Genomic DNA, 16,130 nt, shown 5'->3' with positions numbered 1-16,130 from the left:
CACACATGCAAAGAGAATCGATGTTCGGCTTTTCGCGATGGAGTGGATAACATAGCTCTGGCGTGCTCTAAGCATTAGGATGGTTTAGAAACCAATAAAGGCATTCATCTGTGTTCAAAATGAGCAGGAAGATGGCTCCAAAACTAAGGTGTAGATTTTAGCTGACAGTGAGCTTGTGAATTTTCTCCTAGAGACATTTTAAACTGCAGTCTGCCAACGTATCCGGTTCCGCCTTATGTATACCAACAGAGAACGTTCCATCACTCCATCTCACTCACACCTTATCTTGCACGGACCGATTTTTAGATACCTGAACTCTCTTTTTACCTTCCTCTTTCAACATATCATCATCTGGCCGCTTTAGAGCTACTTGTGGTATTAGAAAAACGGCAAGAAAAAAAGCCAATGCCGCAGTCCCGGCGCCGATAAGGAATATAATTCGGAACCCTTTCTGATACGACGGAATAAGAATAGACCGAACGCGCGAAGCCTCAGATTCCGAGAGCGTAGCAAGGTACGTGTCAGGAGACCTGAGAAGTCTCCTGGCCTCTGAGTCGCTGAGGTTGAGGGAGGAAAAGGATGAGACCAACACATTATGCAGGATGACCCCTGCGGTTGTAATCCCAAGTGTTCCGCCGAGATTTCTCAAGAAGCTGCGTGAGGAATTCATAACGTTAGTAGCTATTGATATTCTTGAAGAGTGGTCAAGAGTGTTCGTGTCTATAGACTCACTTCCTAAATGACGTCACGACAGCCATTTCACGCCGCTCAACGCCTGCTTGGATGGCAATGAGAGCCCTGGAGGATTGTAAGTACGCTTTCATACACAGTGATTCAAAAGGCTTTGATAGCGTCATTCGTTACTCACGGCTGCAGAGTGTTCCCCACACCAGCACCGGTCAACAGCCCATACCCAATCTGCTTTCCAAGTCCCGAAGAGCTATCAAGCGTCGAGTATAGACCAAGGCCAATGGCCCAAATAACCCATCCTAAAAGGATACATTCTCGGTAGCGACCAGCCCAGGACACGAAAAGGCCGGAAAGTGAACTGCCAACAGCTAGTGTAAATTAGTTAACAGTGGGGGGGAAAAGAATAAAAAATAAATGACTGGTAGAAATCGGTGTCTAGAAAAACCGATGGGAACAACTTAGAAATCTAGGTTGGCTCGAGAAGGGGTGAGAATTGCAAAACGTACTCTGAACTAATACGACCGGTAGCAGCAACGAAGCCGCCTTGGTAGCCGAGTAGCCGTATGCCAGCTGATAGAACGTAGGAATGTAGTAGAGCTGAACGACAGAATTCCACCCATTGATGAACATCGTCAGACAGGCTCCATTGACTAGACGCGACTTAAAAATATGCATCGGTATCAGAGGAGTAGATGCCCCCTTCCATTGCCAAAGGACAAACGCTAACGAGACACAAACCCCAACGACTAATGAGGTAACGACCTGTATTGAGTTCCATGGATATTCACCACCCCATGCCAGGCCAAGCATGAGCACCACTGTCCCGCCAAGCGCAAGAAAAGCGCCAGTGAAATCTATCGTCCGAAGTTTCGCCCGCCAGTTTCCTTCTACTTTTCTTAGCGGCATGAAGAATTTGACGCAGAGGATGGCAAGTACTGTAAGCGGGAGGTTGAGACGAAATATCCACCGCCATGAGCCCTTTGATATCGAGGCTAAGGAACCGCCAATCACCGGTCCGATGCCGTTGGCGAGGGCTACTACAGAACCTAAAATACCTTGATACTTTCCCCGTTCACGGAGCGGAACGACGTCACTGACTATTAGCTGCCCTAGAGTTATCAAGCCACCACCGCCAATGCCGCTCAACGCGCGGAAGACGATCAACTCTATTGCTGTTCGTGCGAGAGAGGATGCTAGAGATCCTATGAAGAAGATGACGAGACCAATGTAGAGGATTACTTTCCGTGACCAGATGTCAGAAAAGCGCCCGTAAAGCAGTTGGAAACACGTCGACGTCCTTTTGTATGTTAGCAATTTTGCAACAATGTTGATATACAGCCCACAATCCAAGTAACCATCAATGATATACGATTGACTTACACGAAATAACCTCCAGCTATCCATAACGTTTCGTCCCCCGCAGCCAGATCATTTGATATAATTGAAAGGCTGGCGGCTAGAGTGGTCTGGTCTATTAAAGCCAGTAGATCAAGACTGGCACATGCCAGGAATATCTAATGTTGGTTAGCATAGATGACTTCGTCTCTTATGTGCATGTCATATACTAACAGTAATGATGGTGCGCCTTGGAACGAAGTTTGTCTGCTCATTGAAGACATGGGGACTCCCTTTTTCGGCCCCTGCTCCATTGCTACCATCATCCGACGGCGTATCTGTCTTTGAACATTGAGTGGACTCGGAAACAGTGGAGCTTCCGTTCATTTTTCCGGCTCGGAAGGCAGCTGGAGCTGGCGACGAACAGTAGAATTTCCTCAGCAACTTCTAATCTATGAAGGAAACTATTTGGCCTGCAAGTTAGAGAATGAAAAAATCTTTCTTATTTCCATATATAATGTGTGAATGAGCGCAATGAATAAAGATCGCGGCGGCGAAGGGGGAGAAGGGGGGCGCCAGGAGTGGAGGGGGGGAGCGAGGTGATGTAAACGGTAGCAAGTCGTTAATTGAGGGTGTTTGAGAGGGTTCCAGACTTCGACCCGCCTTATATACAGGGCATTTCTCACGAAGGAAACATGCTCCACAGTCCAACGATGATGAGATCCGTGAAGTTCCTCTCTTCGATTTGTAGTTCGGATAAGACATCAGGAACAAACAACAACGGGATACCAATCCATGATGGCTGGGCATCTCAAGGTCCTCGGAAAAGAATTCGGCACATCTCAATATTCTGTTGACCACAAGGTACTTGTCAGTATCTCCAGGTCCCCAAACGTTGCCCTGCCACGTAGCATTTCGTTTGTAACATTTCATCACAAGAAAATAGAGGATAAGATGCTCGTCAGGGGTTTTAAATTCTACGGGGGAAGTTGAGACTGGGAACCTTAGGAGCTATATCTCTGAGTTGTCCTGGATGGGGGAGATAAAACGATAAGGAGACGGGAGAGAAAGGGGAAATAGTGGAAGGAAGAAAATTAAAACAGACGCCTAGTTTGATCTAGACGAATAGTAAAGTTTTCGAGCAAAGAGAACTGACCTAATCATACCAAAGAAACCTGGTCAACATGTTATTCAAACGTTGCTCTAGGGGTTATTCAACAGCGACAATCCTTACTTCAGGGATCCAGCCCACCAATGAATGGACCATCCGTCCAAGACGGAACGGGAGATCTCCAGATATTCCTGATAGTGGATATCCGCACCCGGTGTAAATTTGTAGTGGTAGACTGATCTCAGTGAGCTGGCCAAATATGTATAAATCGACAGGCTGCCCCCGTTCAGCTGCAACGTGTATGTACTTTTGTGGGAGACTCATTATCCACTTTCGTGTCCATTTATATGCGTGCCAGAAGCCTTCACCTCCAACCTTATGAAAACATGGCGGACCCTAATGTTCTCAATGTGTATTATGGCCCTGATGCCCTGAGAAAATATTTCAACCCTGATTGCCAGCCTCCATTACCGCTGGTGGAAATTCCGGAGCGCCTGAATCCTCTTTATAAAGACGGGGTGCGGATATATGCAAAGGTCATGGCAATGCACCCCGCAAACAATGTGAAGGCTATTCCAGGTACTGTCTTCTCGCGCAGTGCATTTCCGGGGTGACATGCGTGAGGCTAACTAGACCCCCTTTTCTCATCTAGCGCTGAATATGCTAGAGTCCAATGTTGTACCAGGTAAAACAAGTACAATCATCGAGTACAGCTCTGGATCGACCGTTATTTCGATGTCATTGATCGCGAGAATATTCCACAATATCAGTGATGTCAGAGCATATCTCAGCAATAAAACGAGCAACACAAAATTGAAACTGATGCAATTCTTTGGGCTCGACATCACCCTTTTTGGAGGACCGTCGCAACCCGAGCCACTAGACGAGCGCGGCGGGATCCAGAACGCCAAAAAAATGGCGATGGCTTCCGACGATGTCGTCAACCCGAATCAATACGAAAATCAAAACAATTGGAAGGCACATATCCGCTGGACAGGGCCGCAGATCCTGAAGCAACTTCCTCAAATAAACGTGATCTGCGCAGGCATGGGGACTTCAGGGACAATGACAGGACTGGGCACTTATTTCAAGCAAGCGAAGCCTTCAGTCTTTCGGCTTGGGGTTTGCACAGCTCCGGGGGACCGAGTTCCAGGTCCAAGATCCTATTCTCTTCTTCTCCCCGTTGAGTTCCCGTGGAGAGAGGCTGTCGACGCAATAGAGGAAGTTGGATCCCTCGAATCCTTTTCACTATCCCTCGATATGTGTCGGGAGGGTCTGGTCTGTGGGCCATCGTCGGGATTCAACCTAGGCGGGCTTTTGCGAATGTTAAGAAAGCGCAAGTCAGAGGGAACCTTGTCAGAGCTCGCAGGTTCTGATGGCTTAACCCACTGCGTTTTCTTGTGTTGCGATCTGCCATACCAGTACATCGACGAGTACTTCCAGAAATTAGGGCCGGCGAAATTCCCTGCAATCCATAATGAGGTAAGTGGAAAATGCCAACCAACCTTCTACTCCGTTTTGTCATCCTTGCAGCCCATCCCGGAGAGGCCCTAAAACTTATGGCTTGCCAGAATTTGACCAAAGTCGACCTCTACCGTTATGACGAGGCGTGGGAACTACACCCCATGGACGTTCTTCCCCGCTTCTATGAGCCCTTTGAAGCAGTGAAGGCTTATTCCTGGGCCAAAATCAATGCGAAGGCACAGACCTATGTAATTGATTTGCGGAAGACAGTCGACTATGAGAGCGGGCATCTCCCGGGCGCCATGAACGTTCCGCTGAAGAGTCTGGCCGCCAAAACGCCCAGTCCATTCGCTGAGCCGAAAGTGCTGGAAGCACAATGGTTGGAACTTGAAAGCGTCTTCGAGCGGGTAAAGGATTCTGCGAACCTCAATGAACAGCGTGTTCTTGTGCTGTGTTATAATGGAGACACATCGCGTGTTGCAACCAGCGTTTTGCGAGCAAAGGGCGTGGAAGCAGACTGCATTCGCGGTGGTTATCGAGCCCTTGGAGTTGCGACGACAGAGCTGCCGGGGTGCTTGGGAACGAGACTAAGTACGCTTGTGCCGCAGCAGGATATTTTGGTGTAAACGGATGCTGATGGATGGCTCGTGAACCCGCAATTGATGCTGATGAAGAATGGAGAGTCCTCTGCGAGGTTGGGGAAACCGTGGTGTTTGTAGCTCTCTCTAACCATAAATAGCTGAAGTTAACTCTAAGCGAGCGAGTAACCAATTCACGATTTGTTTTCTGTATTAATACCAGGTGAACTCGGGGATCTGTATGCACCAGTTATCACCGCAACTTGCAATTATGAGATCAAGATGCAAGAGATTCTAACTATAGTCAGTCAGTCAGTCAGTGAGTGAGTGAACACTCAATTAAGAATTTCTTTCAGAATCAAGTATCCAATCACTAGTTAACTCGTTACTCGATCTCTAATTGGATCAAGCATTGAACATTCATTTACCAGCTGTAATCAAGGCTATCCAATTTCACTCTCCCGAATTTCACCCTCATGAATTTGGATTCTTCCTTGTTTCCCTTCGTCCTCTGCAGTTTAGTTATTAAGATTTGAGAATTCGTTAGCTATTAAGCTCTTTCTTCACGTGACATATTCACGTGACTGGCAGCGTGCCCCATTGAAGAAATGTCAAAAGATGCTACTTTTGAATTCTTCTTGCGTATGTCAATATACAAGGGATAGTTGTATTTGCTAACCTACGCTCATGCAAGGTCGTGTCTATCTAAAATCTTGGGATGGTCCCCTTTTACTGTAGCTAATGGTGACGTCTGTTTTCCTCTCAATTCGATCCTCCAAAGGCCACCTATGGATTCTCTCTTCGTCGAGGATGTGTTCCTCGCTTGCCGTGCATGGATCTGCTACAATGCTTTCAGGCCTGGAGACAGTTGTCATGTATTCTCTTCCCAGGTTTTTATTTTTCATCTTGTTGGACCGCTGGTGGAGGTTATATGATTCTTGACTGAATGGATAGGATCCTTTCGATTTGGCTGTCGTGGCGTTAAAGAGCCGTGGGAATAACCTGACGAGAGGCCCCTTCAGTATGGGAAGGCATGCGCAGATTATGCCGGTGTTTGCTTCTATCGAGGTCCACGTTGATCTGGGAATAAAGTCCCCTGAGGTGCCAAACTGTCAGCCCAATGAAGGGTTCGTTTAGGGAACGGGTTCGATGTGGAATATGCTTACAAGTGATATCCTTTTCTCCCGAAGTTGTTTGCGCAACAGCAGTCGTTCGGATGATGCTGGTGATACACACACTAAGACGTCCAAGTCAACCACCGTTTGTCTCTCGAATCAGACGTTTGGGGGGGGGGGGCTGTGGCACTGACAAGAATCCAAGAGCAAAGACGCCCACAACTCCAACCTTCTCCTTCCAGTGCAGATGCAGCTTTACCAGTGCTGGGATTGGCAGCAGGAAAACAATGAAATCTGTGGTCGTATTTGTCACTGCATATCCGTACCAGAAGGCGTTTTTATGGATACATTTGCCATTGACTTTCTTGTTCCAGGACGCTTCTAGCGGAACACACTGGAATATCGTCGCCAAGGTAGTGCTGATCGCCCATAAGCTAATCAACACGATCGCGACCTGGAATATGCGTGGGTAAGGGGGAGATACGAATACTCGATGGTAGAGACACAAAATCGAAATCTTCGTGAACCCGAGAGCTGGTTTGTAAAAAATTTGGGCTATGAAGAACCACTGTGAATCTGTCAGCAAAAGGGATTGCGCGACTGCCATTGATAAAGTAAAATATCGGAAACAGGTTGCGAACGAACTTTGAGCGCTGCGTTCTTCTCTTTTGGTGCAAGATCGGTTGAACGTTTCCCATACCCGTTGACCACCGCTACGGATTTCATGTCAGCAAGTATATGTCCTTGGGCCTTCCCATAGAAGCGAATCAGGCTGTTAATGGAAAACACACCCAAGTTGACGGCGGCTGCCATAACAACTGAAGAAGCCTAAACATCGGTTAACAGACGTCTTCGCTTTCAGGATCCATCCTTTTTCAACTCATGAGGAGAGACAAAGGTGTCTAACCAATGCGATTGCAATCATATAATCATCAGATCCGAACTGCTTATTTGCTATCCGAGTTGATAAGCGCATCGCAACAAATAACGAGGCGGCGAGTATCATTACCAGTGAGGTAATGTATAACTGGTATCCCCTGCTCGGCTCGTTCGCATCGCCCTGGCCATAGTTGATCGCCATTTATCGAACAGTGGAAACAAATACCTCTCGGGCGGGATCAATACTGACCATAACAAGAGCTGCGTATGCAGTCAGTTGGATGTGAACTGTTGCGGGTTATGCCATACTCTTTAAGTTCTTGTTGCATCCCTGCGAATGTCCCCATCCAACGGTGACCAAAACATCTACAAAGGAAGAAGACCCGGGCAGACGGCTCTGCCATTTCAATTAGTACGCAGCAGCAGAGGACTGGGGAATCCATGTTGTTTACTTCCACTGAATGGATAGGCTTCGTTCTACTCCAATCATCTTGACTGGAGTCCCAAAGCTTTAGTGATTGAAGATTACCAAACTTGTCCCATCCATGAGGTGTTCTACGCTCTTCCCTGCCCGGCTTGGAGGGCGAGCTAAAATACGTGGCGACCTGGCCTTGTTCAGGGCGAGAGGAGATTAATTTACCATGTCATGAGTTAACATCACTTCTTCTCAAGGAAGCTTACGCTGCGTAGTTAGTTTACTCGCTTGTTGATTGGAGCAAGAGGGGAAAAAAAGAAGAAGAAGAAGAAGAAGAAGAAAATCCTCTCGGCTGATCTCTCTCCATAGACTGATTTTTTTCGAATCTTTGGAACACAACATGTGAGAAATTTTCCACCAAAGGACACGGGTGCGCAGTAGATCCAATGTCGGCGAACTGCGTATCATGAATAATATCTTCGGAACCAATGTCCGGTGTTGACTTCCTTGTCGATCGGTCTCACGCGGGGCTCAAGCTAAGGCTGGTGGCTGAAAGTCAAACGGCAAGTGTCGTGGGTTTTCATGGATAGCGATGATACCTCTTGACAGTTGTGGAGTTACTGTTGGAATGCTAACGTTTGAAGCTCCAAGAGGATGTTAACTACTTATGGGAGCCTTTGACGACATTGAGCCTTAGTCTCGCTGACGGGCTTTTTGAAATTTTTAAAATTTGGTGGAAAGACTGAAAGAATCCGGCACTTGCGAAAACAAGAATTGGGGCCGGAGGGGGGGGGGGGAATATTGTGTTGGGCCTTACAGTAAGCTGAGGCATGGAGACTAATATAACTGGTGAGAATTGACAGTTTAACAGAGGAGCAATTAACTCAGCGATTGACATTGACAGTGCATGTATATACTGACTAGCACGGCAAACAATTTTCAAATTCCACTTGTCCACGTTTTCCTGGGATTCTTAGGGTAACGTTTCTTCCCATCCATCTGGGTTCTGTTTCTTGTGGGTTGGACCAGATGGTTCGAACCTTGGAGAGCGACGAGGAACAACCAGCGCTCTTGTCCCGATATTCCGAAGCTGACGGTGGTGCTGGTGATCATCCAATCTCCATGCTAAAAAGCCGACACTAAATCTTGTTGACCGGGATTAACACTTAGGCGGCTGTGGCTAAGGCTTAGCCTTCTTGTTAAACCGTACTTTTTCGATTGAGGGGACGTTCCGAGGAGGAGCGTCGTTCTTAATCCCGCGGAACAAAGCAGATGAAGAGGTCAATCTGACTGACCAAAAATCATGCATGGATGTCTCCCAGTCATCTCGGCTATGATTGCATGGAAATGATGAAATAATGGACCATTTGCTTTCAAATGCTACATTGGCTTTATTGACCGTGCATCAATCTAAGTTTTGCGTTCTTAAGAGTCCCCAATTATGTTTCATCCCCGACCACCCTCCTCTCTTTTCTTTTATTTATGACTCGGTTTATTTGGGCAGTCTCACAAGGCACAGAGAGCGCAATGAAAGGTCTTTTCTTCTTGGTCTCCTTCGCGTTGATCGATCTCGGTTTCTCATTTTTTATTGTTCTGACCACCAATGGACTGATCATCGGTCATTCCGCGACTGGCGTTCGCGATGTCCAAGAGTTCTTGGGAATCCCATATGCAAAGCCTCCAGTTGCAGATCTTCGATTTTCTGCCCCACGACGGCCCTCGTTGAAACTCATATTTGAAGCTTCAAAGTTTGTCAGTCTGCCACGAAAGATCCCCCCCCCCCCCCCCCACCTCAACCAAGCATGATCGTCTTATTTATTGCATCCTCCCTCTCACATGAATTCTCTAGTATTTGGACCTTGCCTTTATTTATATATATATATTTTTTCTTTTTCTTTTTGTTAACTGACTATGATTGCGTGCTCTTTTCTAGTCGAAGTATGTTTTATGCCGTGCTTCATATCTTGCTTTGATATGAACATTTGAGTGGATCTGAGGTAAATACATACTAACAATGGTATTGATAGCGATTGTCTTTTCACCGCTTCCTCACGGGTAGATTTCCCAAATGAGACCCCTCAGTTCAAACGTGTTCTGGCCGCTTTCGCGGGTCAGAATAATAACCCGCAAAGTGAAGACTGTTTGACTCTCAACATCTGGTCCGGCGCAAATAATGGCAAAAGTCGTAAAAAGCCGGTTCTTGTGTTCTTTTATGGCGGAAGTAAGCCACAAACATCAATCGCACTTCCCCCCCCCCCCCCACAAAAAAAAATCGCCAGCAGATGTTAACGTGCATTAAATTAAGGATACACGACTGGTGCTACAAACACACCATACTTGAACGGCAAGTATTTCGCGGAAGCTCAAGACGTGGTGATCGTCACAGTCAATTACAGAGTCAATATCTTCGGCTTTCCGGGGGCACCAGGTATAACTCAGAACTTGGGCTTGCTTGACCAGCGCCTTGCAGTGGAGTGGGTTCGCGACAATGCCAAAGCCTTTGGTGGTGACCCGAAGCGGATTACGATCTTTGGCCAATCTGCCGGAAGTGTAGCAGTTGATTTCTGGTCCTATGCTTGGGCCAAGGACCCCATCGTTGCAGGGTTGATCTCACATTCCGGCACCGTGTTCAGCTTCCCGGTCAATTCAAGGGAACTTGCAACTCGGCACTGGTACAATGCCAGCACGTTGCTGGGATGTGGCTCGTCGGGCGATGTCATGCCCTGTATGAGAAGGAAGAGTGCGACAGAAATCAAAAAAGCCATTACTGCCATTCCCCCTCCTCCTGGTTCCAGCGTCGCGCGCTCCCAGCCTGTGTTTCAACCTACGCCCGATGGTAGAGTCGTTTTTGATAACTACGCTTCGCTGTCTTCAGGAGGCAAATTTGCTCGAATTGTAATTATCGCCTCTCCTGTTCCTTAACCTGATCCGATTGACAGACGCTCTTTTGTTCCCCGCACCAAGATGATTATTTTTCGTTGCCCATTTTGCTTGAGTAGTTGCGCTAACCAAACGAAACCAACAAACAGCCATATGTGGTCGGCCACACTGACAACGAAGCAGGCTTTTACAACATCTCCGCTTACGCGAGGGGAAACATCCTTACACCTGAGGAGTGGGAAGAGTTTAATTACGAAGTCTTTTCCTGCCCTACCTCGCAAACAACTGCAGACCGTGCCAAACACGGTGTTCCCGTCTGGAGATTCCGATATTATGCCGACTGGGATAATACGCGTCTGCATCCGAACAGTCGTGCGTATCACGGCGTTGACCTGCATATGATATTCGGGGCATCCCGTGACGTTAGCGGGTTGCCTGAGTCGCAGGAACAAACCAAACTCAAGAAAGTTATGCAGAATGCCTGGGCACGCTTTGCAGCCGATCCTAGGGGCGGCTTGAAACAGATAGGGTGGCCAATTTTTAAACCTAAGGGTGCGTGCCTAATCTTCCATGTTCATTCTCATGCGCGATCAACCAGAGCAACGCGGTTCTAACGCAATAGATTTGTTGCAGAGAAAACTCTCATCCAGCTTGGGCTGAACAATGAAGGATGCGAGACCTTCATCAACCCTATGGAGTTTGATCGGGGCTGCGGGAAGGTTTCTTCTTGAGGAAGGTATATATATTCTTATACATAATTAGACTGCGTATGTCGGTAAATTTTACCCCAAGAATTTGTAATATGATCACCAGTTAATACCAGCTATCATAACTTGTAAAAATGATTAGCAGAACCGAGTTCTCGCTCTCAGCTTGTAGGAGCAACTCATGAGGTACATGCACATTTATAGTTCAACAGATTAGCACACTATGGAACAGACTTTTCTCAGCTGCATGCGGCAAAACCAGATTCCATAATATCTCACAATCGGATTAGGCGCCTTCGGACACAGGCACGTACGACGGCACTTCAGTCGCGGCTTGCATTCGTCCGCTTCGTCCACTCAAGAGAGCTTTCAACCGAGACTTAACAATTTCCACGGTATAACCAGAGAAAAGGCTGTAGAATGGCTGCATCCCGGGGGATTACTTTTATGCGTGTCCTTGCATCGATACAAACGGGATTCAGAAGTGTCAGTTCCAGGATATATTATCCGTATACGTGGATATATAGCGAGTCGAGATGGGGATCACTCCGTCACAAACAGTAACTTGCTCATCGCTCGCCTCGAGGTTGAGCCTCCCTTGCGCCCAATCAACTTGTCAATTGACCGGCGATGGCCAACATGAGGGTGGATAGAGTGAGTTAGTTGTGCTATCTCTAGAATTCGTTTTTCCAGATGCTCCGTTGGCGGCTCGGAATCGTTTCTCAGGAACCAACTGCTCGTTTGGAGGTCGTGTTGATCTGCAGGCACAAACAGGTTCATAGCCTCAGGACTTGTTCCCTCGCTATTCTGCTTAGTCTAAGTCTGGTTGGGTTGCGGTTTGCAAAGCCCTAAAATAGCGTTAACTAACTGCTTGGTTAACTTCTGGAGAGCGAGCGCGCTGTCTTGGCTCAAGTGGGGACACGGAGACGGATAACTCGCTGCATCTCGAGCTTCGTATCCACAATGAACCGCGTCCAACATCGCAATAATAACAGTGATGATCTCTTCTCTTGAGTCTTCAAGAAAGGCTGAAGGAGACTTTGGTTACTCTGCAGTCATTTTGGGCGAGATGGGATTTGGTGAATACGACGGATATCGACACTTGACTACTAGATGCTGATGCCCGCGCCATACGAGGAAGACCAGCTCATGCTTATTATCAAATGGCAAGAATTCCATATGGAGAGGAAGTGTTCTCAGTGCGGTTGGCCATGGCCATGACCAGAACCTCAGACTCCTCAATCTCGACGCAGAACATGGCGATCGCCCGTGATGAAACAGGAGCGGCATGCAGCATCGCCGCGTTTCTCGGCAGCCGAAACATCAACAAGCCTCCCCCTGGAACCCTGCGCACTGGCAGGTTTAGTTACCAGCCAGTCAGCAATCGGAGATCTGCTTGGGGATCCGCGATATGGAGTGAGCTTCCAACCCAACGCCCGGGGGACAGGCACAACCCCGCTGCAAGCATTTCGTGTTCTATAATTACCGCGGGGCAGTTCGTTTCCTTATCCGTGCATTTATGAACGAGAAAATGATTTCATGTCTCAATCAGACTGATCTCCAGTGCGATCTTCACGTCAGGGTGAGAATGAACACACTTTGCAATTGAGGCTCAGCCAGCTTGAGGATGTCCCATTCTTCTTGTGACTGACATACTTGGCTAGGGGGGAACGTTTGGCCAGCAAATTATTACAATTTGATTCGTTTGATCGTTTGATCGTTTGATCGTTTCTACGGTTGCTCTCTGGTTCCCCTTTGCCATCTGTTTCATGGCTTCCTTCTGTCGTCCTTGGTACACCAATACCTCGCTTTCCATGGAGAATATGGCCTTTACCAGCATCACTCTGTATCATGCCTCATGCCACGAGTCTCTTTTGGTCTCTCCGGCTTTCAAGGAGCTGCCCTGAAGGGAAATCCTCCCAATGTGGAGGAGGCCTGATCGACTGCCACTTTGGTTGTGGGCTGACTTGCATCGTATTTGAGGCAAGAAGTGTGAGCCTCACGAGGACAGAGTCCGAGCGGCGAGGCGGAGACGTATTTAGAGACCTTGAGGGGATAGATAGAAAGAATAGAAGAGATCAAAGCTATAAGAATCCCTTCGACACCCGTATAGCTTGCATTTTCATAACTAATCAAGGGGTCAAGCACTTCTGCGAAGGTGACATATACCGACATCCATTATATTTCCCTCTACTTTAAAACTACGCTGTTGCTGCTATAGACTTTTTACGAATAGCGAACGAGACGAATCGATTGAGAAAAGATGAGATACCTCATCCCAATTCTAGCCCTCACGGCCACCTGCACGTCGCTCTCCGCCAAATCCAAGCGATGGGAACAATGCGACGTTCAGGGCGAAGAGGGACACTGCATGCCCCCGGCTGAATGTAAGGCTTGGAACGGAGTTCCCGTAGCCGGTGGATTCTGCCATCACTCCCCACACGGCTGGCAATGCTGCACCGCCGAACTGCCTCCAGTCGAACCCAGCTTTACCGAAGCTGATGACGACGATCTTGCCAAGCGCGCTCCGCGTAGCTGCTCAGCTTACGGCGTACCAGGAACTTGCATCAAGAAATCGGCATGTAGGGGCACCGCAACGCCTGGCGCAGGGACGCCTGATGACCCCTGGACTTGTCCCAGGGACCCGAACGACGTGATGTGCTGTACGGAGAAGCCACCCACACGACCGCCGGGAAAGAAGTGTAACGCCCGTGGCGTCCCTGGCGTGTGCATCAAGAAGTCCGCCTGCAGCGGCGTTGCAACGCCCGGCGCTGGCACCCCTGAGGACCCCTGGACATGCCCCAAAGACCCCACCGACGTGATGTGCTGTACCGATAGAGCTCCCCCTCCCCCTCCCCCTCCAGGCTCAGGGGGGAAGAAGTGCAACGCCCGCGGCGTGCCAGGCGTCTGCGTCAAGAAATCCGCCTGCAGGGGCTTCGCTACACCAGGCGCGGGAACACCAAATGATCCCTGGACTTGCCCTAAGGACCCTAACGATGTGATGTGCTGCACGGAGAAGCAGCCGCCTCCACCTCCGGCGGCTGCCCCCGTCAAGATCCCCGAGCACAAGTGCAAGAGACATGTTATCGATGCCGGGTACAAGATCATCAATGCCAATCCGGGCAAAGTCAAATCCGTCGGCTGTTATGGGCAGCGCTCGGGCAAGTCTGAGCATCCTCTTGGCCTGGCACTGGATCTCATGACTGGTGTAAGTGCTTAGATCCTTGGTATATAAGCTATATATATAAGCTATATATATATATATATGTATATTTCTTCATCAAACGAAATAAATGCTGATGGCTCGATCCACTCGCACCAGGCGCACTCTCCCAACGGCCAGCCACTCGGCGAATGGGTTATGAACCACGCTGGCGAGCTCAGGGTTACGTACGTCATCTGGGGACAGAAGATCTGGGAGTCTGGCGAGCGGGTTAGACCGTGGGCCCAATGGAAGCAGATGGAAGATAGAGGCGGGGTCACTGCTAATCACTGGTAAGTTTATGAAAAATCGAGCTCGAGCTCGAGAGTATGTATGTCTATCCATCCGGGGAGCAGCGTTGCTAATCATACCTGGAATTTTTCTACAGGGACCATGTGCACGTTAGCTTCAATGCCTAAATGACCTGCTGCTGTTTTGATTACCTTTGAATATAGCTTTTCCCTTTCGTGGAGAGGGTTGCGATATCTCCTTCTGAAGCCCTCGTGGGACGTTGATATTTTTTTATCTTTTTGGATTATACGTCAGGTGTATACGCGATGCAGGGGGAGCCTTGGGATATATACTCTGTTTGGGAAATTCGAGCGAAATATATTATTTATTATGGTTCTGACATTGTTAGTTACTGCTCCCTGTATTAAGTGTGCCCTGCCTGCTCTATGGTAAAAGCAATGCCTTGGAACCCAATGTGATCGTGTTAAAAAAAAAAAAAAAGGGGGTATAGTAAGATACAGGCAAAGAGGGTGCAAAAGCGACATCATCAATAATTAAGTCCATAATGTAAACGATCCTCACATAAAATATTGAAATAAAGCCTACAAATAAATAGAAATACAGACATAACTCACGGAATAGAGGGCCGCAACAACGCTTCCGCATATATATGCGCCCAGTAAGACCGATGGACAGAACCGCCTGACGAGAGTGAGTATTAGGCAGCGCAGGCATGAAATGAAAGTATAACATGGGGAATTCCAGAAGCAGCCCATAAAAGCAGAAAGCAGAAAGCAGAAAGCACAGAAAAAGAGAATAATAGAAACCCTGCAGACCAAGATATATTTCGCAGATTCTCCGAACTTAGAACCAGCCAAACCAAGCCAATCACACGTCCCATCCGGAGCAGTCGCAAACAAGATTAAAACAGTGAAACAAAAATAAAATAAAATTAATAAAAAGCAGCAAATATTCCGTTTCCCACCTCCTCTTCCCCTTAAAAGGTCCCCTCCGCCTCTAAAATCTTCAACCCATTATCACAATACCCTGAGATCCTCTCACTCTCACACTCTATACACCCACAGCGCTATCATTCACACCCGCACCCCCTCCACCTTCCCCTCTGCCTCTGCCTCCGCCTCCACCACCACCACCACCACTACCGCCATCCCCAACCCCGGAACTCCCATCAACTCCAACACCAGCCCCTCCTTTCCCCGCCAACTCCAACCCCATCTTCTGCCTCTCCAGCTTCTCCTTCAGCATCGTCTCCCTCCCCGCCTTCGTCACACGCGCCTTGCGCACCGTCCCACCACCTCCCCTGGACGATCCGCCACCACCTCTTCCACTACCACCGCCGCCACCAGCAGCAGCACCACCATCATGCCCAGATGAGCCCGCAACGTGCTGTCCGACATTCGCAGCGGCGGCTCCACCGCGCGTACGAAAGCCAGCACCACCTGCACCGAAACTTGGGCCGCCACCGCAACCGGGCCAACGCCTCGTTTTTATGAAGCCGCCGG

At 48.4% G+C, this 16,130-nt stretch overlaps 7 protein-coding genes across 7 annotated transcripts in view; 4 read left to right on the top strand and 3 right to left on the bottom strand.

The window, feature by feature from the left end:
* Positions 1-274: 274 nt before the first annotated feature.
* PADG_05992 (uncharacterized protein) lies at positions 275-2,412 on the bottom strand (the record flags this gene model as incomplete). The annotated part of the gene is made up of 6 exons (XM_010762990.1): positions 275-653; positions 733-798; positions 869-1,058; positions 1,197-1,987; positions 2,071-2,204; positions 2,260-2,412. The coding sequence occupies 6 exons, from the start codon at positions 2,410-2,412 to the stop codon at positions 275-277; spliced, it is 1,713 nt and encodes a 570-aa protein (XP_010761292.1).
* Positions 2,413-2,823: 411 nt separating this feature from the next.
* PADG_12019 (uncharacterized protein) lies at positions 2,824-3,356 on the top strand (the record flags this gene model as incomplete). Its single annotated transcript, XM_010763306.1, has 2 exons — positions 2,824-2,992; positions 3,265-3,356. 2 exons carry the CDS (start codon positions 2,824-2,826, stop codon positions 3,354-3,356), a joined length of 261 nt encoding a protein of 86 aa, XP_010761608.1.
* A 166-nt stretch (positions 3,357-3,522) lies between these two features.
* On the top strand, positions 3,523-5,226 carry PADG_05991 (uncharacterized protein; the record flags this gene model as incomplete). Its single annotated transcript, XM_010763197.1, has 3 exons — positions 3,523-3,715; positions 3,789-4,618; positions 4,708-5,226. The coding sequence occupies 3 exons, from the start codon at positions 3,523-3,525 to the stop codon at positions 5,224-5,226; spliced, it is 1,542 nt and encodes a 513-aa protein (XP_010761499.1).
* Positions 5,227-5,879: 653 nt separating this feature from the next.
* On the bottom strand, positions 5,880-7,374 carry PADG_05990 (uncharacterized protein; the record flags this gene model as incomplete). The annotated part of the gene is made up of 6 exons (XM_010762989.1): positions 5,880-6,274; positions 6,345-6,415; positions 6,488-6,861; positions 6,939-7,006; positions 7,085-7,121; positions 7,201-7,374. The coding sequence occupies 6 exons, from the start codon at positions 7,372-7,374 to the stop codon at positions 5,880-5,882; spliced, it is 1,119 nt and encodes a 372-aa protein (XP_010761291.1).
* A 1,740-nt stretch (positions 7,375-9,114) lies between these two features.
* On the top strand, positions 9,115-11,198 carry PADG_05989 (uncharacterized protein; the record flags this gene model as incomplete). The annotated part of the gene is made up of 5 exons (XM_010763196.1): positions 9,115-9,335; positions 9,615-9,808; positions 9,893-10,482; positions 10,617-11,019; positions 11,101-11,198. 5 exons carry the CDS (start codon positions 9,115-9,117, stop codon positions 11,196-11,198), a joined length of 1,506 nt encoding a protein of 501 aa, XP_010761498.1.
* A 2,239-nt stretch (positions 11,199-13,437) lies between these two features.
* On the top strand, positions 13,438-14,673 carry PADG_05988 (uncharacterized protein; the record flags this gene model as incomplete). Its single annotated transcript, XM_010762988.1, has 2 exons — positions 13,438-14,382; positions 14,497-14,673. The coding sequence occupies 2 exons, from the start codon at positions 13,438-13,440 to the stop codon at positions 14,671-14,673; spliced, it is 1,122 nt and encodes a 373-aa protein (XP_010761290.1).
* Positions 14,674-15,678: 1,005 nt separating this feature from the next.
* Positions 15,679-16,130, bottom strand: part of PADG_12018 (uncharacterized protein) — a gene marked incomplete at both ends in the record, with an annotated part of 1,082 nt that continues 630 nt past the window's right edge. Inside the window, one exon of the mRNA XM_010763305.1 lies at positions 15,679-16,108. Coding sequence (XP_010761607.1) covers positions 15,679-16,108 — 430 coding nt within the window. The remainder of the gene's footprint in view (positions 16,109-16,130) is intronic.

This window comes from Paracoccidioides brasiliensis (genome assembly GCF_000150735.1).
Source record: "Paracoccidioides brasiliensis Pb18 unplaced genomic scaffold supercont2.7, whole genome shotgun sequence".
Lineage (NCBI taxonomy): Eukaryota > Fungi > Ascomycota > Eurotiomycetes > Onygenales > Ajellomycetaceae > Paracoccidioides > Paracoccidioides brasiliensis.
The sequence above is the reverse complement of the archived record's forward strand: the minus strand, read 5'-3'. Positions and strand labels throughout refer to the sequence as shown.